Source organism: Stegodyphus dumicola, chromosome 1, assembly GCF_044657685.1.
Source record: "Stegodyphus dumicola isolate Sdum_Otavi_A_Nest chromosome 1, ASM4465768v1".
In the NCBI taxonomy this organism is placed as follows: domain Eukaryota; kingdom Metazoa; phylum Arthropoda; class Arachnida; order Araneae; family Eresidae; genus Stegodyphus; species Stegodyphus dumicola.
In genome coordinates this window covers 265,084,399-265,107,626 of record NC_140768.1, presented here as the reverse complement: position 1 = coordinate 265,107,626, position 23,228 = coordinate 265,084,399, and the positions used below count along the sequence as shown (strand labels likewise).

At 32.3% G+C, this 23,228-nt stretch overlaps 1 protein-coding gene across 1 annotated transcript in view; it reads right to left on the bottom strand.

Annotated features, from left to right (window-relative positions):
• LOC118188753 (ileal sodium/bile acid cotransporter-like) overlaps positions 1-21,432 on the bottom strand; it is a 122,239-nt gene extending 100,807 nt beyond the window's left edge. Inside the window, exon 1 of the mRNA XM_085827692.1 lies at positions 19,950-21,432. Coding sequence (XP_085683818.1) covers positions 19,950-20,624 — 675 coding nt within the window. The 5' untranslated portion in view covers positions 20,625-21,432. The remainder of the gene's footprint in view (positions 1-19,949) is intronic.
• Between the last annotated feature and the right edge of the window lie 1,796 nt (positions 21,433-23,228).

Here is a 23,228-nt window from a genome sequence, read left to right as displayed (position 1 = left end):
CGCAACGACAATGAAGAACTTCAATATAAGAATAACTAAAAGAATGCCATATTTTAAAGTACTTTGTTTCTTTAACCCACCAACAATCGATTAGAAAATGTCGCTGAATACTGATAGTTATCGGATCGGATTTAGTTCCTTTTGTACAGATCTACTGCATAGAGATTTCGTATTTTGTTCATGTTTGCATTGAATACAAGATAATTTCACTTCACAAAAGCACGAAGGCATTCTCACACAATAGACAGCCTTTTCATGCTTCGCCATAATTAAATAACTAGTTAAACTACCATTAAAAAAAGGAGGTAGGGAAATTCTGTCAAAAGGTGGTGAAAAAATCTCGGATGTTCCCTTAAGGAACCCTAACAAGATAAAACAATTATGTATAAGATAGTTAATTTACATATATGAGATGCAAAGCATCTTGGAAAAGGAAGTGACAAACGGATCGGAAAAATCAAGTAAATAATTAAGTAAATAATGGTTTTTTCTTTTTAATTACTAAATATCTCTTTTCCCTTATAGTACTCATTCAAAGAGGATTTCTTCTTCTAGAAAAAATTTAATGTGGACATAACATGACTTCCATGTACGACCTATTAAATTAAACGCACTTTTTGCTGCACGTTGAAAATGACATCAAAAATCCCAAATTTTGAAATATCCCGGTCAATTTTTGTCGTACGGGAGTCAAACTTCTTGCAATTTTATTTTTTTATAAAAAATATATAATTTTATTAAATATAGGTATAGAAACCAGGAGATCGAATTAAAAGTTAGATTTCAGTATTTGTCGAAAGAAAACATTTTTTTTTAATTTTACATTGCCAAAACATGAATATATTCATTCTTTAAAACACTTCTGTAATTGGAATGTATGACTACGATCAACGATTGCAAAAATAAAGACCGGGTAAAGACTTTTAAGCAGGTAAGGAGTGGCTATTTATATACAAGCGTTTGGTATTGCCGATCGCAATAAAAAAATCTGACGTTTACACCACATGACTTCCTTGTACGGAATATTAAATTATACGCATTTTTTCTTGCATTTCGTTTAAGCTTATTAGATTAAATTAAACCTACTTTGCCGACAGCGCATAAACCACAATAGAATAAATGCATACTTTAAAATTCACTTTGTTTACCATAGCGACACTCTGACGCTAGGTTCACTTAACAGTATTATATTTCGTTCATATTATAACTCAGAATGCACAAAATTTATACCATTTAAAGAATTATCTAATCGTTGCCACATGTTCTATTCAAATACTATAATAAAGCTAGAACGATGTATAAAAGAAATTAAGCAAACAAAACAAAAAAAAGAAACAGTTTTTCACAGACGATTGAGTATTTCCCATTCAATTAATTCCGTTCTCACTCCGCGAGAAAATACATAAAATCTCAAAATATCTGTGTTAAAAATTACGAAGTAAATCTTAAACACTTATTTCCTCGAAAAAATTCCAGAAAGGATTAAGCATGATTTAATTCGCAATAATAAATGAAGGCGTTATCTTTGTTGTTGCGAAGCTAAGTTTCTCTAGATTGGCAACAAATCCGCTATCCTGCTGTTTCAAATGTAAACAAGAGAATGGCCGCCATCAAAAAAATTATTAGGCTTAGCGGCATTTGAAGAATTTTGAAATTGTTGATAATTCTAAAAATATTGCATACAGATTTACTAAAGGCATAAAAACCTTAACCGGAAGATAAGAACAACATAATTCAATCATTTTTAAAGCAAAAAATGTACAATTTACAAACATATAAGAGAAAAGAAACTGAGATCACTGAGCCGGGTAACAGAGTGGATATATATATAAATTTATTTATATACGTTTGGTGCGGCCGATTGCAACCAAAATACGAGGTGCACATCTACATGTTATAGCAGTCCTATATACAAAATTTCGACGTTCTGAGGCTACTCGTTTTTGAGTAGATACGTACGTACGTACGTACATACGTTCGTGCAGACGCCACGAAAAAATTCTCTTCTGAATTCTTTTTAAAGCAGTTTTATAATTTTTTTGGAGGAAAAGAGTGTTTTATTCTGTCTTTACGTACAGATATCACGGAAATACATTTTAAATTGCATTCGAAAGAGGTCAAAATGGATATTTTCGTTGAAACATGCTGCCTGAAACTTTTCGCGATTACAATACTTCCTTTTTACTTCGTACAAGGAAGTAAAAAAGATGCGCCACTAGATGTTATAGCAGTCCCATATACAAAATTTTAACGTTCTACAGTTAATCGTTTTTGAGTTATATGAGATACATACGTACGTACGAACATAGAGACGTCACAAAAAAAATCCCTTTCGAATTCATTCAAAATCCATTTTACAATCTGTTTGGAAAGAAAGTGTAAAAAGTGTCCTTTAGTCTGTCCGAACGTACAGACGTCAAGGGGGAAGGGGAATCGCCCAAATGGATTTGGGAACGAGCAAAATAGATATTTCCTTTGAAATACGATACTGGAAATTTTTCGCAATAACAATACTTCCTTTACTTCTTATAAGGAAGTAAAAAGGGATAAAGTGAAAAATCATTTATGCGATGTTTGAAGGAAATATGATTTTACTTGTGAAAAACCACGCGGACTTAAAAGTCTCTTCGCAGGAAATCACTAATTACCTAGGAAGAATGACTTTAATTGTAAAACACCTGGCAGATTTAAAGTCTTTCGCAAAATGCATTGATTGTCTAGAAAGAAATGTAGGGCAGAAAGTATACTGTCGTATTCCTCATCTTTTGCAAGAGAAGAGAACAAACGTCGTCTTCCGCAATTGTATGGAGCAGGCCAAGAAACTCTAGTTTTGACATGACGGATATAAACAACCTTCTCTCTTCCTACGATAGTCTCCTACATACCTCACTATCAAATCTCCCAGGTGTAGAGTTCTATTTAGTTTTATTGATAGTTATTTTAATTTGCGAGCCTTTCCTGAATTCTCTTATTTCCCCTCGCGTTTCCTCTCCAGGATGTAAATGAAGAACGTGAACGAGAGTATTTAAACTATTGGAACGAAAGGGTTAGAGAGGGGGCATGATTTCGCTAGTAAAAGCGCACGTTTGCTAGTTTGTCTTCCAGCTGTTAATCTTAGTAGCGGCTACGTATTCTGGAAGTCTAGTCAGTATATTGCCGGTGAAGGTTTTGGAGTCAGCTTGTTAGACTAAATTGAATTGTGTAATCTAGCACTACATCTTTACCTTTAAATTTATTCTTAAATTAACTTTTTTAAAGTTCTCACCGTAAGTGGTCGGTGTTGTTTTGTAAATCCGTGCCTTCTGTTAAACAGTTTGTGATAAATAAAAATATTCACAACTTGGAATCTTGTACGTGTATAGTGTCCAAGCGGCATGGGGGCACTCTAAATATGCGGCGAGCCGAAAGCCCTCTCGTGTGATTTGGTGGAGCGCAGAGGGGTGCTCTCCGTCAAAATTGGGAAGGGGGACAGAAGTCCAACCTCTTCTTGGAGTAGGCTCCGGTAAACATTCTTCCATGTAATATGGACACGACACCCTTGCTACCTCCCTTTTCTATAAACTAATTCAAGCTATTCCCTCATAAAAGCAAAATTTAAGAAAGGGTTTCAAAATTTCAAAATCAAGAAAGTGTTAATGTAATAACAGTAACAATAATTTAGAACCGAAATTACTGTCACGATATATATGATAATCGGTTTAATAATGTGTCATCAGTAAAATAAAATTTTTAAAAAAATTGTTGGGTGTCGTTGTAAATACGGCTAGTCTTCTGAAGACGTTTAAGGTGGGTTCAGCTATAATGTTCTAATAGTTATCAGCTGCGTTTCCAGCTTAGCAATACTTTCAACTTAAATAGGTTTAACAGATAGAGATTCCATCGTACATCAAAATACTCTTTCGCAAAATGAAAAATTTCTGCAAGGAATGTCTTGGCTATCTAATAGAAAAAATAATCTGTCGAAAGAATTTCATGCACAATAAGTACTTACTTTTGTTTTATGTCATTCACTTTAGCATTTACTGAAAAATATTTTAATAGATCTACCACATGTAGCATAATGGCTTATAAGTCATTTGTATACAAGATTAGAGAATAAATCTGAAGGTTTATTTACACATAAATCGTGTCACTTGTTTCAGCTCGATATATAAAGTTTGCATTACTTTTGAATTATGATTATTTTATTGTACGAGAATACGGTTCATGTCGCGCTGTTTCATTAGAAGATAAGGTTCTATTAATTTCTGCAGTTGAGTCTCTCCAAAATATGCATTTGGAAAGCAGAATTTTACTTCGTATATTTGCTTAAATGTTCCAAATGTTTGGAAATCTTTAATTTGCTTTATAATATTTGACATAAAAGCAATGAAACCAAATCTTCGTAGTAAAATAGAGAAGGTTTTGTCAATTTACTGCAAAAGAATTCATAGAACTGAAACACAAAAGTGCAAATTAATTTATAATGGAAAGAGAACAATATTGTCACAAATTCTGTACACAGATAGCTAATTTTAGTGAAATCATATGTGAAATTGTTGTATAATGTAACATGAATATCTAAAGGAGCGAAGTTTTCCGGAAAAGTATTATAATACAGGGGCAAATCTATTCAACATTGAGTAGATGGCTAAATCCTTAATTTGGCGAGATATCGCCAAGTTGGCAACCGTTTCGGCGACTAATTTTTGTCTCCAAATTTGGCGAGAAATCGCCAAAAGTCGTCAGATTTGGCGATTATTTGGCGACAGTTTGCTCCGGTCCCTATATTACCGTAGTAGGTAGCACAAGTGAATAACTGCTATTGATTTTAGATGTTCAGTAACGGTAGTCGGCCTTCCTTCTGGTAATTTTGAGAAGCAGAAAGTACTAGAACTATTTCGTCGGTCGGGTGGAAACTATCTAAGACCAGAAAGAGCATCTGCTCTGAGTAGTTGTTGTTGTGGGTTTTTAATTCAGCGTGAGTCGGAGCAATTGAGAAATCTCAAATTGTACAAGCATTTCTGTGGAATGTTTCAGAACTCTGAATTACGCAATAATAATGGTAAATATAAAAGCTTGCCTCATAAATACTTTAGAAGGTAGAGGACATCGGGGTAGACACGAGGTATATATTTCATCAAGACACAGATATAAACAAGTCTTATGTTCCACCAAAGCTCCAAGTTCACTCATTGTAAAGTGACTGTCTTCTCATTGTCTCATTTTTTAATGATAAAATTATTGGTTTAGTTGCCGCCTCGGAAATAATTATTATCTTATCTTCACTTAATGCTCTTCTTTGCGCTATTTCATACGAGGATATCTTAACAAGTAACTGGACAATCATTCTGAATCTTCAAAACGCAATAAAAATGATGGCGAAGAAAATCCCAGCAAGCAAATGAAACAAGAGTATACGACCCTGCTCCTAGACATTCACATAGCACTAATATAGAATGGTAATGGTGGTCATGTAGAAAACTACACGTCAAATGTTTTTGAGTAAAGAGTAATTAAAATTAAGTTACAAATATTATTAATCAATCTATAATTGCTCTCTGACAATCGAACATGTTATTTAATTTTGAAAAACTCCTCAGCACAAAAATACAACATTCATTCACCATGCTGCACGCAGAAAATAAACATCACTCAAATTTAGGCAAAATGCCTTGTCTTCCCAAATAACGATGCGCGTTATTCTTTAAAAGTTTGTCCTTGCTGCTGCATTTGTGAAATCAAGCATTCATTAAAAACTAAGAAAAGCTCTAATCTGTTTCTGCTGCATAAATGTATTCATAATAGCTGTTTGAGGTTACTCATATTCGAGTTGGTTGGTTATGGTAGTTGAAATACGGCACAGCTCACCAGAACTATTTGCCTAACGAGAGGGATGCCTTTGTGGACTTTCGCCTAATGGAAACTGGCTGCTATTCACGTTACACGAGAGAGAAAACAATTAAAACTAACCATAGAGCCAGCCCATTCGTCAGAGATCGAACCCAGAACAAAATACCAACATTCAGCGGTCTTAAGCACTCGAATACTGGTGAGGCTTTCATATTCAAGTAAACTTGAGGATAAAAATTCATTTCAAAATACTACCAGTAAATACAACTTCTGGAAATGGGTTGCCAATGAGTTGATGTTTTCATAAGGGTTACAGATAATCAGAATATATTAAGAGAGTTTGAAACAAAAAATTATAAACTATTTCATAAATAGATTTATAAAGTGTCACCAGGCGGATAATTCTAGGAGGATACAGTATTTTTGCATTAAATCTTATGCTGTTACACTTAACTAAACGGAAGTTATGAATCGGAATACAAACCCGCAAATTTCCTTTTGAGGTTTGAAACATATGATTCACTCAGAAAACAATAGTGTAAGTTACACTAACATTTTAAATAATACAGTATATACATATACCGAAATATCATAATTCTAAGATATACAACAGTTAAATGATAAGGGAAAGAAAAGAGTTACCCAGCATCTTACAAGAATAATTTGCTAAACATCGTAATTTGCCTATCATCTTACCAGGATATTTTACCAAACATACATTCAGGATGATTAGCTATTCAGCAAACCACAAATAATTTATTTCCTTTGACCACCGGACCGTAACATTTGAAATGGTTTCCGCCATGTATCAGCTGAATCTATCTTGACAGCACAAACACTATTTTTCCGATCCGTAAAGCAGCGTAAGTTTAACGAATTTGAACAGTATATGAAATCACAGAGCCATTTACTGACTAGAAGTATACTCTTTCTTTTTCTCTTCCTGCACTAGATTAAATTATTTTTATATATTTGAGCATTAAGTTTTTAACTTAACAGATGTTTCATTATTCAATGATTTTTATTTTTATTTTATTTTTTAAATATCATGTCTGAGGATCCTAAGCTTTTTGTTTCATTTTATTTACTTAAGTTCCATTTTTAGTCATTTGTCATGCTTAGTTTCACTCTATTTTGTTACGCTATATCTTCAGCTTCATTTGTCTTATTACGCTAATACTTCAGTTTCATTTGCTTTGTTATGGTATTTTTCAATTTCATCTGTTTTACTTTCTTTTACCACAGTTTATCGCACGGGTAAAAATAAACTTCAAAATTGCAGAATGAAAACAAATTATTTGCATTATATAGGACATTATGTTTCACTCTTCTAGTTGCAGTTAAACATAATAAACTTCATTCGGTGGCTATTTAGAATTAATTTCCGTAAAACTTTTTTTTTTTTTTTTTTTTTTTAAGAAAGAAAAGGGTACGTTCAAAAATTATATACATAGGCTCAAAAAATTACTTGTATAGTATCAAAGCATACTATTTTTGGTATATGTATAACTGTTTTTCTTTTCTTTTTTATATATGACGTCAGTTACATTATATACTATTTCGTTTGTCTTAGTGTTTCTTTACTCCACTCATCAATCTGTTTTTGAAGCGTACATGTAAAGATGCCTAACGAAATCTTTACATGCACGATTTGTAAGGTTTTATGTTAATTAATCTAGTTATCTCATTATTTGGCCTTTACTATATCACTTCTCCTTCCGTTATCTCGCACCAGGATGTAAATTAGTAAATGCGTATAAACGCAGAGTTCTTGAATATGAGCGAGAGAGCCTTTGGTAGCTATAACTGACCGGCTACTTTGTTACGCTTCCCTTCTGTTTGAGTAATTTATCGCTTTAGCTTTGCAAGCCGCATTTGCTTCGCCAAATATTTAATGTCTGAGCGAAATCTTATTTAAATGCGTCCTACTTTGTATTTTCTGCTTTAATTTGGTTTTGAACTTTTTTGTCTACTTTTTCCACACATATCTGAGTTTAATATATTATTGTATTAGTTTGTGTAATTGTCAGTTAAACGTGTTAATAAACAGCTTAATTTTAAAACTTCATTTGTTTCTGTTTATTGCACTTAGAAGCTAGAATGAAACGATCATCTATCTGTCTGTATAGTGCTAGAAGTGATATTTAAAGTAGTGTAGAACCAAACATTTAAAATAATGTAAAACAATCGATGTTTCCTTCGAGTGCAAGATATGTGCCCGTTGAACACTGGGATGTCGATTAGGTTTCACTCACCACCAGCTGTCGTGTGATTAAAGATCCCTGAATACTGGTAGTTTAATTCAAGGCTATATATATTTAATTCAAGGACCAGCTCAGGGGTTCTTAACCAAAAGAGGAGAGGAGGAATTTCACAGTTTCAGAGGGGAATGCGTCAGCCTCTTATTTGGCTGTTTAGTATTTAGTTTTAGTTTATGAATATATATATATAAAAAAAAAGATTTTTTTACCAACACTTTCTGTTATTTCTATTATTTAACATATAAAACAAATTTATAAATATAAATAAATGTATATATGTGTTTTTCAAGTTTGGAAAGCAAGGAAAGAATGATCTTTCAGCAATGGCGAAAGGGATGTATGAGATAAAAACGGTTGAGAACCACTGGGTTAGCTGCATAGTTAGTTTTCGTAATTTTCCCCGCATGTCGTGGATACCAGCCAGTTTCTCTTATAAAGTTTCCATGAAAGCATCCCTCCCTATAGATAGATAGTCTTCTTGTATTTTGCCATATTCAAACTATCTAACATAACCTTGACCAGGGTTCAAAAACCGGCTAATGGGTGTGCTGAGCGAAGGTTTTCGTAGTTCTTCCATGTGTAACGTGAAAATGAGCCAATATCCCTCAGAAAGTCCTCTATGAAGCCTTCAAGAAGGCAACCCTATTGTACTTCATCATAATAATCCAATACAATCTTCCAGGCATTCTTCTTTGAAAGTTACTATATTATTATTTACTATTGCTAATATTACGATTCTTCGAAACACCTTTATACATTATCAATATTATTAAACACATAAAGAAATCCTCACATGATTTACATGAGTATATAAGGAATTTCAATAAGCTTTTTTCCCACTAAAATATTTTCACTTTAAAATATTTCGAAGTGATGCCGAAATTAAAACTGCTTTCCAGTTTATAAATAAATTCTTATAATAGTCAATTATTTTTAACTAGCAATAAGAGTCTCTGTGGTTTAAAAAAAAGGTCAATGGACTCCAGAAAAAATTTAGTTTCACAAAATTTTTTCTTATTTCTATCCTATATAAATAAGCGAATCAAACACATCCTGCTTTTGATTCGCTTATTTATATAGGCAAGAATTAAGAATTTTTTACATTTCGTCACTTTTTTTCAGATGACTGTTGTTTGCGATGAAACCGTGTAAACTGACAATAAAGAATCTTGGGCTCTGAAGAACTGGTAACTTACTAGATCTTGAGAAGCAAGTCTTCGCAATACCAGTTACCATTTCATATACAAATACAGCTGCCATATTTTCTTTCAAAAATCAAATACAACATGTGTTTATTCAACAATCATTCAACTGAATGATTATTCGATCTTATTATGAAGAAAGGAATGTCAACTAAAAATTGAAAGCTGGGTAAAATATTTTATTCCTGTGTTATTTTTCCTTGGAATAAGCATCATGTTTCTAAAAATCAACATCAATTCTAAAATTGAATCTTTCTTTTTAACTTCTTTCTTCTTCTCTTGATTTATTATTATTATTCTTTCTTAACTTTCTTCTTCTTCTTTTATCACCATATAGTCAATTTTGAAATAATTACTGTTTCAAATATTCGCATGAGAGAGAGATAAAGGAAAGATTAACTAAAACAGTTCACTCGTTAGGTCCCGGTGCTGGTTTTAAAATGCCAAAAAGTTTAAAAAAAAAAAAAAAAAGGAAAAGTTCATTTAACGCGAAAAGGTAAAAAAAGAAGGAAGAATTAATTTTCTTCACGTATGAAAGGATAAGAATCCAGTGAGCCAGCTCTAAATACTTTTATGTTGGAAGCTATCAAGCATGTCCGAGCACACAACACAGCTTGAACTTCCGCCGATTGATGACAGCAGAGACCACTTTTAGTTACGCTGTTTTGCTCGAAACGATTCGTACAAGTAACTTTTAATGCCATTTTCCAGGAATATTCCTTATAAGAGTGTTTTAATCCCTTTCTGCATCGTTTTCCTGATTTTCAGTCTGTTGTTTGAGTATTGTCTTCTGAGAAAGCACTGTTTTAATTGTCGTCGGGTAGTGTTGCATATAGTTCATACAACCTCCACAAAGATTAATTTTTATTGCAATGACCGATTAAGTTCTTTACATTGTTACCACAACCTTCAACAAAACAGAAATTTTCTAAAAAGGCTAGCATCAAAATATAGTGCGTTCAAGGTTTTCCAGATAATGTGATAAACAACTTCCACGAAAAAACTTCCCCAGACAGAAAAAGCAGAAAAAAATATGTTATTTTAACATTCAACATTTCAGCCATTTCTAAAAATATGGTAGGTCAAAAGCAGGAAGACAGTCAAGGTTCTGTAGATGAAGCGATAAAATAGTCTGTATAAGGTAACTGATCTGAAAAGAAGCTAAAGGAAGAGTAAGAAGTGTTATTAATTGTAACTTTCAAACCTGAGAAATGTTACTAGAACTTGATATATACGACATAATATAAAGGAAAACATCCAAGGTGAGTAGATACAACGATAGCTTACATTCGGATTTCTTCTTGGAAAATAAACATCTTTACATAAGTGAAATGAATTTCTGTGAGTACAATCTGCATTCTGACCTTTCCTATATTTAGAAATTATTAGCTAAACAAAAAGCAGTATGCTTGTTTCGTAAAAAAGTTCCGCGAAAGTTTCTGACTTTCACTTCTCAAGGAATTCTTGACCTCTTACTGGACATTAATTCTTTTAATTAAATGAACTTATATGAATGATTACTTTTGTTAAGTTTATTTATGTTCATAAAAATTAGTGATTGCAACAGAGAACTCTGCTCCAAGAAATCTTGAGATTTTTTAAGAAAATCATGAACTATTCGTTATTTTCAGCATATTTTTTCCTTAAATTTCGAGATAACTAATTCTCGGTAAAGAATTCTTAGAACGTTCGGGAACTGAAATTAATAATAACGTTTTTCTGCTCGTCCGATAAAGTATAATCCGAAAACTTTTTATCCGACCAAACTGCGCCAATTGATAAGGGATTGATTAGTCACTTTAAGTGAAATATTAGAAGAATCATGATTGGTCTGGAAATCTCAAAGTACGATATTTAACCACAATGCTTTACACGAGGTGAGTTTGTAGAGACATTAGGTTTATTTCGAAGCAGGAAAGATGAAAAATGAACAACGCTTTCGCCGAGAATCGAACCACGGGACTCTCGAATACACGCCGAGTGTGCTGACAATACAAAGGCATACTACGAAGGCGTTGAGAAATACCTTATATACTCCAACCCTTTTTTTAAAGGGCAGCAGGGAATTAGGGGACGCCAAATTCTGCCGATGGAGAATCATCATCCACCATCCTTTTAGTTCGGGCTCCACTGTAGAGACACTAGGTTATTTCGAAGCAGGAGAGATGAAAAATGAGCAACGCCTTCGCCGGAACTCGAACCATGGGCCTCTTGAATACGCGGCAAGCGTGCTGACCACTACACTACGAAGGCATGCTAAGAAGACGGGAGAAATACCTTATAAGTTTTGCTGGAGAATTCATTAGATTGAAGAGCATCATCAGTAAACACCTTCAGTAATTGTTTTAAAAAGGCAACAATTTTACATTAAGGGTGAAAACCTAATGCGATGTCGTTATACGCCTTTTCATCTGAATAGTGAACGAAGTACTGTTGGAGAATAGAATTAACTTTCAGAGATCTTTTGGCTGAAGGTCCAACTCACTACCTCAAGTGTGCGAAATATTCATCAGTGTATAAAAGTGCGGATCGCAAGGGAGAAGATTTTTTTCATACTTTAAAAGGTATTTCTCCCGTCTTCTTAGCATGCCTTCGTAGTGTAGCGGTCAGCACGCTCGATGCGTATTCGAGAGATCCGTGGTTCGAGTCCCGATGAGGGCATTACTCATTTTTCATCTCTCCTGCTTTCAAAAAAACATCTAATGTCTCTAAAACTTAATGGCGTGTTTAAAGACGAAGTAATGCATAAAATCTTACCTAATAAGGCACGTTTTGAAAAAAAAAAAAAACAGCAAATAAATTTTGGTAATGGATGGATAACTGTTTGCGTCTTTACTAATACCTAAGATCGTTTTCCGACAGCCACTTTTGGATGTCCAGAGACATGCTACTCTCATCAACGATTTTCAGAACAGAGGTCAAATGAATGCCTGTTAACACGGATCTCGCTGTCGACTTGATGTCCTTTTAATCAGTTTTTTTTTTTTTTTTTTTTTTTCACATTACGAACATTGATACGTTGTTACGTTTGATATGTTCTACCGAACGTGGAAATTATGAAAATTGCAAATTGGCTGATTTCCTGCGAATTCCGCAGGAAAATATTTGTAAAAATCGGAGGATATTTAAACTGAATTTTTCTTTCAGCACTGAATCATATTCAATCTCTGTTACTTCCATCTATAATGGACTGGCACTTTCTGAACGTCGATTGAGAGAATATTTTTTTATTCTTCGTAGTTTCCGAAATTGTATGTACGCCTCGACATTGGGTGAAAGACTAATTTTTATTAATATATTACATACTTTTTGTAATTTTCTCGGGTTGAGCCGAAAGCCGCAGAAAAATTAGAAAAGAGACGAATACAGCCCGTGACATGTCTGTTCTATTATGATCACAGGGTTTTATTTTGATGTCTCAAAGGCAAAAGAGCCTGGAATTTAAAAATACCGAAAAATGTACTATTTGGGAAGGAAACGACATCAATGCACAATGACATGAACTTGTCCACTGCTACAATTTTTCGATCCTAACATAAAAGTCGTTATTTAGCAAAAAATCAGAAAATTATTCGTCTGTACTATAAGCTTGCTTTAATAAAGGCTGTCATTAACTATAAAACAAATTATATCATTTTTTAATATAATTTAGAAATTAAATTTAAAGAAAAATTATTAAACAACACCATACGTTTTATTTTCATCTTGCATGTTTTTCCATGTCTCTTTTTCTTTTAACTATTACTTTTTTAGAATCTCGAAATTCTCGATAATTTCTAAAAACAGAATCTCACATTTCGAGAAATAAATTAATATTAATTTAGGAATTCCCAAATCTCGAAAAAGCTTCGGTAGATTCTTTTGCCATGACCTTGTTGATGATAACTTCTACATATATATTATCAGTCAAGTGATAAATATTTAAAAGAAATGGTTTTATACATTTGATAAGATGGGAATAGACTTTCTGTCTTATCACTTTTACATTTCTCAATTCACCTCCCATTTTTAACAGCTGAAGTATCCTATAATAAACAAATTCGATCCAATGTGTTACTTTGCTAAAGAGACAAAAGACGTTCAAATTTGTAAATTTTCTTCAAAAATTCGAAATTTATTTTTTTATTCACAAAAATAAAGAATAATGTACGAATAAAGAATAACTCCCAAAAAATTTTTAAATTACGATGAATTTTAAGAATTTTCGCTGTAGTCTTGAACATTTAAAGGACATTTAAATGGTTGAGACATTATGCTTTCCAGACGTTTTTCGCATATGGCAGCCAACAAGTTCATTTTATTTTTTAGTGTAAGAACGGAAATGTTTATATTTTTCTTCCTTTGAGTGGCAACAGCAGCTGCTTTTAGCCTTGCTTTAAATAGTGATTGATGCATTATAATGCATGAATGAAGTAGTGGGATATTATAATGCACAAGCATGCCTAAATTATCAAGAGATCAGCAGTATCTGAAATATAATGGTTGGTAATGCATCGTGTGTTATGTTTATTTACACAGCATAGCATATAAAATTAACTTTATTGAATTAAGGATGAAGTGAGGGTGAAAGCATTTATAAGTTACTATCTAGCATGTGAAGTATAAGTAAAAATAGGTTAGCAGTATATGAAATGTAATTGATAAGTGGCTTTTCGTGCATTATATTTGTCTACAGAATATGACACAGTATATAAAGTTGATTCTGCTGAAACCTACTGAACAAAAACAGAATTGAGAAAGAGCTAATAAATCCAGTGATGATATATTTCAATGCAAAAGTATTTATAAATTGTTTTCTGAGGTGTGTAACTAAAAGTAAGTCTTTATGTATGCGTTTAAGATTTTTAAAAGCATACTGGTGTGCAAAAATTAAGGACGAAGTTGAAAAATTGTTTATCAGTGGAACGAAGAGGCAGAGCGGACTAAAAGACTAATCAGTAGATAGGCTAGGGTCAAGTACATTAGCCCATGCGCATATATGCAATTAGACGTATTAGGGGAGTGTCGGAGGTGTATAAAGATCGCTAGAAGTGCGAGCTCAGCATTTTGGAGAATCTATTGCACGATATATATCAGTTTAAACGACGTCGAGTTACTGAATCCGTGTGAAATGTCAAACAATAAATCTCTTAAACGACATCTGGATGCTTTTACCCGAAGTCGAATCATTGGAAAGATAGAGGAAGGTCCAAGTGTGACAAGTGTGGCTGTGGAGTTCGGGATTGCTCACAGCATTGTTTGACGACTTTGGAGAGTATTTCAAACAACAGGAACAGCTGTCTGGCGGTTTAGCAGTGGTTGTTCACGAGCAACCACAGTAGCGGATGACCGGTATATCGTCCTATTCGAAAGAAGGAACAGTCACCAAACTGCGGGAGAAATCTCAAGACACTTGGGAAGGCGATTGGATAACCGATATTGCGTTTTACCATGGCCAGCAGGCTGCCTATTAGTGGTCTGTTTGCACCGACGACCTGTACGGTTGTATATTATAAACTTCTGGCTCATCGGAGAATGCGTTTTCGGTGGCGCAGGGAACACCAGAATTGGACAGATAATTAATGGGGTCAAGTACTCTTTACGAATGAGAGCAGATTTAGTCTGAGTTGCAATTCTAGACGTATAAACAACTGCAGAGAGCGGGGAACACGCAATAACCCCTTCAACTTCATCAAAAGAGACCGGTTTGTAGGTCGTGTAGTTCTCGTTTGGGGAGACATAATGCTTGGTAGATGTACCGACCTTCATATCTTCCCAATAGGTTCAGTCACAGGGGACTGCTATTTTAACGAGGTTCTCCTTCCTTACACACGTCTTTTCACAGGTGCTATGGGTCCTCAGTTCCTCTTCATGGACGACAACGCTTCACCTCATCGCGCAGTTACTGTCAAAAAGCTGTTGGAGAGTGAGGATATTGAACACATGGATTGGCCGGCAAGGTCTTTGGATCTAAATCCCATCCAAGCATGTACGGAACTTGCTAGGGAAATGCGTGGCAGCACGTAACTTATTGCCAGTAACGATTCCGGAACTGCGACTGGTGCTGCAAAGAGGAATGGGAAGCAATGCCTCAACAACTCACTGAAAACCTCATATTCAGCATGCACAAATGATGGGAAACCTCATAGCAGTCAGGGGAGATCATATCCCCTACTAAAGGCTAGATATTTCTTGCTGGACACCTATCACATGGATGTTTCGACCTTCTGTTACACTGCGCTCCATGCTGCTCTTTCAATAAAGTTCCTTTCTATCACTTTGATTGCTTTTTTTGGAACGTTTTCCTTACATTACCCACATTCTTACATGTTGGGGATCTTATGGTATTATTTTTGTTGATTTGGAAAGCTTTTGCACAACTTTATATTGAAAAAAACCGTCTCGCCCTCAATTTTTGCCCACGTTTGTATATTGCTTAAGTATTTTTGTATGCGTTTAAGATTTCTGAAAATTCTGGGCATTTAAAATGTTTCTTGAATTTTAATGTTTATCGCATTGTTCTCACATTAAATTTATGTGATTCTGATACTATTCATGCGAAAGCTAGGCATACATTTCAATATTGATCAATTTTACAGGAGTTATTAGGCATTTAATAACATAATTCGTAATGATATGTGACATTTCATGCATTATGTTTATGTACATAAATTGATTTTATTTAGTTGGAGGAAAAACTGAGATAGATATAAGAAATGAGGTACTGAAATATTACAATGAAAAAGCATGTATAGGTTAGTTTCCAAGTATGTAGCTAGAAGTACGTCTTTATATTCAGATTTCATGCGCTTAAGATTTTTAAAAATTCTAGGTATTTAAAATGTTAGTTACGTTTTAATTTTTTTTTCGAATTGTTTTCATACTAAATTTATATGATCCTGACAATATTCATAATAGAATTGTGCATGCATTTTAGTATTAATAAACTTTTGAAGGAATTGTTAGGCTTTTCATGAAAAAAATTACTAATAAAAATTTTTAAAAACTGCGTAAAATTCAGTGAAAATTTTAGTTTTCAATGATATTCCATCCCGTTAGATTGATGATGTAAAATAATCTTGATTTCTGATTAAATTTGATGCGAGAACACTTTTTGAGTACAAGTTTTTAAATACATTATTTTAATTAAACAAGTAATTATGAGTAAGTTAAAAGGCCGAAGACTTGCGCTAAAGCTGCCAAGGAATAAATCGACGACAGTTTATTATTATTGATTAAATTAAATTAATTTTAATTTCCTTTCTGGCATTAAACCTAAAATTGTATATAACTCACTTCTTTTGATTTAACATATTAATATAAAAGAATGTATAAATTTGTATTTAAGGGATTTTACGTTTGGATCTAAAATCATGTACTAATTCGTTTTAAATTACTAAATTTTTAATCTGAAATAATTGTATTAATTTGAACTTTTTCTCTTGATTTCTAATATCTTTTTTTGTATTTATTAATTTGTACAGGTTTTTAATAGTTTTTTTATTGTTTTTACTGTGAGAGTGTCCGGAAATGTTATTTCTAAAGTGAGGATCTCGGTTCGCTAGTTTAATTCTGTTCTTAACGAGTACCTTAAATTAAGAATTTCTTACTAATTTGTTTTTGTTTATGACAACTTTCGGCTTAAGCAGACTAACATCTTCCCTATTTTTAAATTTTGTTCGTAACTTATGATTTAACTCTTACAAAATTACTAATTTGATCCTTACTTGGAAAAAAGTTGTTACTGTTAATTGATAATGGATTGGTTTGTTCCCTTTAACAAGTCAATAAATCTATGATCAATGACAATAACTGCCTTTTCAGTACTTTAAGTTTTACTTTTTAGAATTTTTACGGGTCTAAATATTATTTCTTTACAGTTTTAATTTTTTTTACGACAATAGAAATGTAAATAACTTATACTTAGAATACTGAATGTTTATTCCAATAATTGACCACTTTAATTAAATTTCTGTTTCTTAGAGATGATATATGAAAAACCTTTTCTAATTTTAATTTAATAAATTATTATTTTTATTTTTTCCCGATAGAAGTAGAAGCTTTATCACTATAAAATTATATATTTATGTAAAAATAAAAATGTAATAACTTTATCACTATTAAATTATTTAAAATTCTAATTTTCAATTGTTAATATAATTTTCGAAATATTTTGTGTTCAACAGCATGCCTTTATGGAAATTCAGGCTACGCCCCTGATTATGAGTAAGAATTAAAACACTATTAACATCTCACTGATACACATATTTCGTTCTCATCGCAAAATTATATGAAAAGTACAAAAATCTTACCTTCTTGTATAAAAAGCTTCACATTTCCATATCACTGAAAAGGAACTTCACGAAAAGCAAGAACAAACCGGCAAACGCAAAGCAATATCAATAACCTCAAAGTGTTATGCCTGAAAGTATTAATTATTGTAAACATAATAATCATCGCTCACTCAGCAATAGCGCCATCGATCAACAGTTAGAATAAAACAAAAACGGAAACTTCCAGTGATGCATTTATAAACAAGAATGCAGATGGTTCTCATAAAAACCAATCAAGTTGCCTATTGACATGGAGAAAAATTGTATTATTAACGACTACAGTAGCGTATGTTTGTAATTCAAAAGGAAAGAGAATTCCAGTTCGCGCTGTTATTGATAACAGCAGCTTATATATGGATGCCAACTCTCACTTTCAAATGTAACTAGATACATTTGCAAAAGTAGCTAAAAAATAGCTAAATTCAGAAGGAATTTCACTAAAATAGTAGCTAAAATTAAAAAAGAAAAAAAAAAGTATAATCCACATTCTATAATAGGTTTTAGTAACTCGTCATTTTTAAAACTGAATCTTCATAAAAATATGAATAATGTCCCAATTTTTCTGCGAACCATCAAAACGTTTTCACGGACCAACAGTGGTCCGTGGACCACCGGTTGGCGACCGCTGATCTAAAGAAATGTTTGATTTAATGGATAAAGGGCACCAACATGATTACTTCATAGTTTGATAGCATCGATAAAAAAGGAATACTTTTTTTTTCCTTAAATGATAACTTAAACGGGCACATATTTTACATAAAATGTTTTCAAAATCTTAATTTTTAAGTCAATTTTAAGCACTTATTTATTAAATATATATATATATATATATATATATATATATAATTTATTTCCTAAACAGTATATATATATATATATATATATATATATATACATTTCTGTGTATTTTATCTTAAGGACTTTGTAAATAATCAAATCAGTTATATAAATAGAAACAAAACATACTTTAGGAGAAGGCGTTGTTAAAGACTTGCGCCAATATAACTTCAGCTCATATCGGAACTATTCACTGCGAAAGTGAGTTTAGAATGTAACCAGCTAAATTTTGAAGCTTTAGCCAGCTAACTTTTGCAGCTTTGTTTAAAAACAAAATCAAAAAGCTTATTCTTCGTTAAGTTTTTTTTTCACTAGAATAAATTTTAAAATTTCTACAGAAAAGCAGTTTGAAAATATCTGTATTAAATCTAAAAGCAAGAAAATTATGCTTTAATCAATAACTAATTAAAATGCACAAAAATTGTCTCAGTTCTACTATTTGCAGAAGCACTGTATTGAAAAGTACTAATAGTATAAGTCAGTTGAATGAGGTAAAATAACACGCCGAACAAATATTAATTTAGTCAAACAACAAAAATCAGCGTAATATTTGCAAATGTTCACAGTCAATGGAATACAGTTAATTCACAGTGTGAAAATTTGCAAATATTACGCTGATTTTTTGTTGTTTGACTTCTAAATTAGTTGATTGATTTAACTAGAACAAAGCACGCAATGCCCATATGTCAGGAACGGATATTTTCGTCAAAACTTTTAAACAGCAGCTGATTAACATTTGTGTTATCCATGGAAAAATTAGTGTTTAGGTTAATTGATTAATGTAAAGCAGTCTACGCTATCTGCCTAGGTGGGATATTTCGCGGAGGATCTTTTCAGAGAAATTGGCTCGTACTCCTTGTGCTGCTCGTATGTTGTAAAATGTTCAAATGTTCTTCATTGTTATTAAAGTTTTATTAAATATTTTTCATTTTCTATATTTTTCATATTCTATGTTTTTTAGCACACACCGTAAAACTTTATTTACATTTAATTTTTTACATATTTACTTAAATTGTATCTTCACGATAAGACGTCCAGAAAAGCAGTAAAAAAAAGATTATGGAAAACTGAGCTTTTTAGAACGAGATCGAAAGCAAACATTTTTCGTCGAAATTCTTACTGATGTAACCCTATCAACCCTAAAGGTATATACATCGCATATGGTCTTCAGAGATATTACAGAAGATAAAATTACAAACACGAAGTTGTCTACAGCTTACATAACTAGAACGTCAATATTAAATTTAACTATAATGAATTCTTTCATAACAACTACCTCTTTAAGACAACCCTCTCAAAAGTGACCAGTGTTTTTACGGACATAAATAAATATATTTATTAAACACCACGTATCTAAGACGAATATCTTCACAGAAAAACAAAATTATCCGAAAATGTGGGTAATCGCTATTTTTATAAAGTTCAGTTCTTGTTACATAAAATTTGAGGCGAAAGTATTAATAAATAAATGAAATATTAAATTACTTAAGTCATATATTACTTACCACAGGCATGAACAGGAACTGGCAAACAAATCCTATAGCTGGTCCCACAGGTTTCTTCAGAACTTTCCCGATACAGTGAAGATCCAACTGAACACCCATGTTAATATAATTAAAAGCGACTAGAGCTGCCATAATACCTGTCACCACATCAACCAGAAAAGATGGAGATCTAATGACACTTACAGACAAATCAAATGTCTTACTATTCTCTGCAGATTTCGAAACAAAGTTTTCCATACTGTTCACATTTAAACAGCCTTTTGGTGCTGCTGTCAGGTTAACTGTTACTTTGGTATAACCAAGGAAAACACCTTTCACAGTGAAGGAAAAGTTCTTGGGTTCATCTCTTGACTGTATACAATCAGGATAAGACGAATTGATGATTTCTAAAATTTCAGGATTATCGGACTTGACGGATACACGAAAATCACCATCAAAGTTTTTCAAAGAATCCGTAGAAACGGTATCTGTGATGTTTTCCCAAGTGATGCCAAAAGATACGTGACATAGCTTCTCTTCTACAACAGCTTTAAGTTCTTGTGGGAAGAAATCAATTCTAGGCATTAGAAGTTGATATTTAGGTTGAACAATAGCTACCTCTGCAGCAGTAAAAACAAGCGGTGATATAAAGAAAAAGGACAGAATAATTACCCCAAAAATTATCACAGATGCCATATTTGTTGGACTTATGCAAAGAATCCAATATAAACAGAAAAAAAAAAATATTATTTTAAAAACAATTACACTTTAGCTTGGTGATAAATCTATAAACATCATTTTCCAGTTATAAAACGTTAAAAATATTCCACGTTTTACCGCTTATTGAACAGATTATCGCATGAATAACAGTAGAATGAATTTCAGACCATGAAGTTTAAAGCAGACCGAAAGAATAAAATGTTTTTATATGAATCAAAATCCAGTAGCTGTAAATGAACAAGAAACCTTAGTCAACGAAATCAATTTCAGAGAAAAATCCGTGAAGTGTGAAGTTGGTATTGAAAAGGAGTGAAATCCATTTAACTGGAAAATAAAAACTACTTAGCTTCCACTGGATGTTGCATAACTTTTTACGCCGGGATGCGTATACGGTTCGAAGGCCAACAGAAGTAAGTTCATGGTTGTTGAATTCGAAAGTGTGTATTGTTTGTTGCTCTCAATACTTGGAAGAATGACAATAGCTGCATCAAGGAGACTTGCTAATCAGAATCTTATACTCTACAAGCCGTTAGATAATTCCACAGCATATCATAATTGCCCTAAAATCGAATTAATTACTAGTGCTAATAACTTTTTTGTTAAATGTTCACAGCTCACGCTTCAATGAAAATTGTTGCAGGGAAATGGCAAATCGCACAGACAATTGAATCAATTTACAGTTCATGATAAGATTCACTCACTGAGAACTTCGTCCGCTGCCGTTTCCTGTGCATCGATAAACTGACAGGAGTAACGTAAAATGCCAACGGCATCACGTGCGACACTCAGAACTTTTTTATTCCTTCATCAAGGGTGTAGCGGGAGAAAAAGTACGGCGGTGTTCTGCTATATTTGGCACCAAATCGTTCATTTGGCAAACTTGGCGATAGGGTAATAATGATACTGGTTTCGAGATTCTTTAAGAATTAAACAAATAATTCTTTTAAAAGACTTAAAATTTAGCACATAATTCTTTGAATTATGTTCTTAGGTTTGCATCCCAATGCCACGCGTAAATCTAACAAAAAATATAATAGGAATAAAATAAAGAAATGATTAAATAGCAGGTGTACTCTGTATTATATATACTATTCATAAATCTCAATTTTTTTTTTTTTTTTAATTTGTTACTTTTCTCTTTTTTAACAATTTGCGATAAAAAGCAACATGAAATTCAACATAAATTATAATCATTTACAAGAAAATTATTTTTCTTTCTGATTATCATTATTACTTTTCTACATTTGTAAATGCAATACAATATAACAGCCTTTTTTTTTTTCCCTTCCCCTCGAAATTATTTCCTTTCAAAGCCAAATGAATTACCGTATTTGACGGCATATAAGACGCACTTTTTTTCCTAAATTTGGTCTCAAAAAAGTTACCTGCGTCTTATACGTGAAGGACACAGTCTTATACGTGAAGGTTATTGCATTCAATAATTGTTTATTTGGCTTTTACGAAACGTGAGAACTAAAAGAAACCACGCTATTGAAACTTTTTTCCCTTGTGTGTGGCCTTCTAAATAAGGGTGCGTCTTATATGCCGTCAAATACGGTAGCTCATTATAAAACTTATATTTAACGCTACAAGATCAGATGATGAATAAGATAGTTTTAAATTAACAACTCACCACCTTGTAGTTGACTATTTTTTAACTTAAATATAAACAGACGTCCCCTCTTAAAATTAAATATTTAACTATAATAGCAGGTAACGTAAGAAATGCTTTAAACTACTTTTCAGTCCTGAAACAGAAGTTTCCTTATTACAAATATACAAAATATTTTTGCGTTTTAAATTGGCTAGTTAAAAATTATTCATTTTCTGTAGTCTCATTAACATGTCAATAAATTAAATATATAAAATTGTTTCAAATATTTTTTTTTTATTTTTAATTAACGTATTATTATTATTTTAATGTCTACGTTTTTAAGCAAACAAATACTTTAACTAAAATGTCCTCATTAAATAAGGAAAATACGCAAGGAAGGTATAAAAGGCAGTTTTAAATAACCTTCTTTACTTCTTTCTAAGCAAATGCATAAAACTCACTGCTCCAGCAGACTTTTAAATAAGAACAAATTATATAAACATTTTTTAATTTGCATGGCTTAAATTTAATGCACTGAAAAGTGAAAAATATTTTTTTAGATATAATATATTTTTAACAAGACTAAAACTGAAATCGTAAGACACTTCAGAGAATGATTTATTTTAAGTAAAAAATGTGAAAGATTTATAATGAGGAGAAAATAGTCATTTCTATGTTATTTTCCTAAAAATTCTGTTTATGCGTCAGTCAGTCTTTACGACAGCCTTACACAACTTTTAGTCGCGTACGACCAAGAATGGTTACGATAGTTAATAAAATTATTTTTAAGATTTTAGTGCATTTAGCTAACACTTCTTAACTTCAAAACAGAAGATAATTATAATAAATAATAAATATATTTTACTACTTTACAACATAATTTTTTAATTTATAGAAGAGACAGCAAAAAAATAAAGGAAGAATATAACTACCTCAGAAAATAGGAAAATTATTCCTTTTAATCAACCCAGCAATGAAATAATATG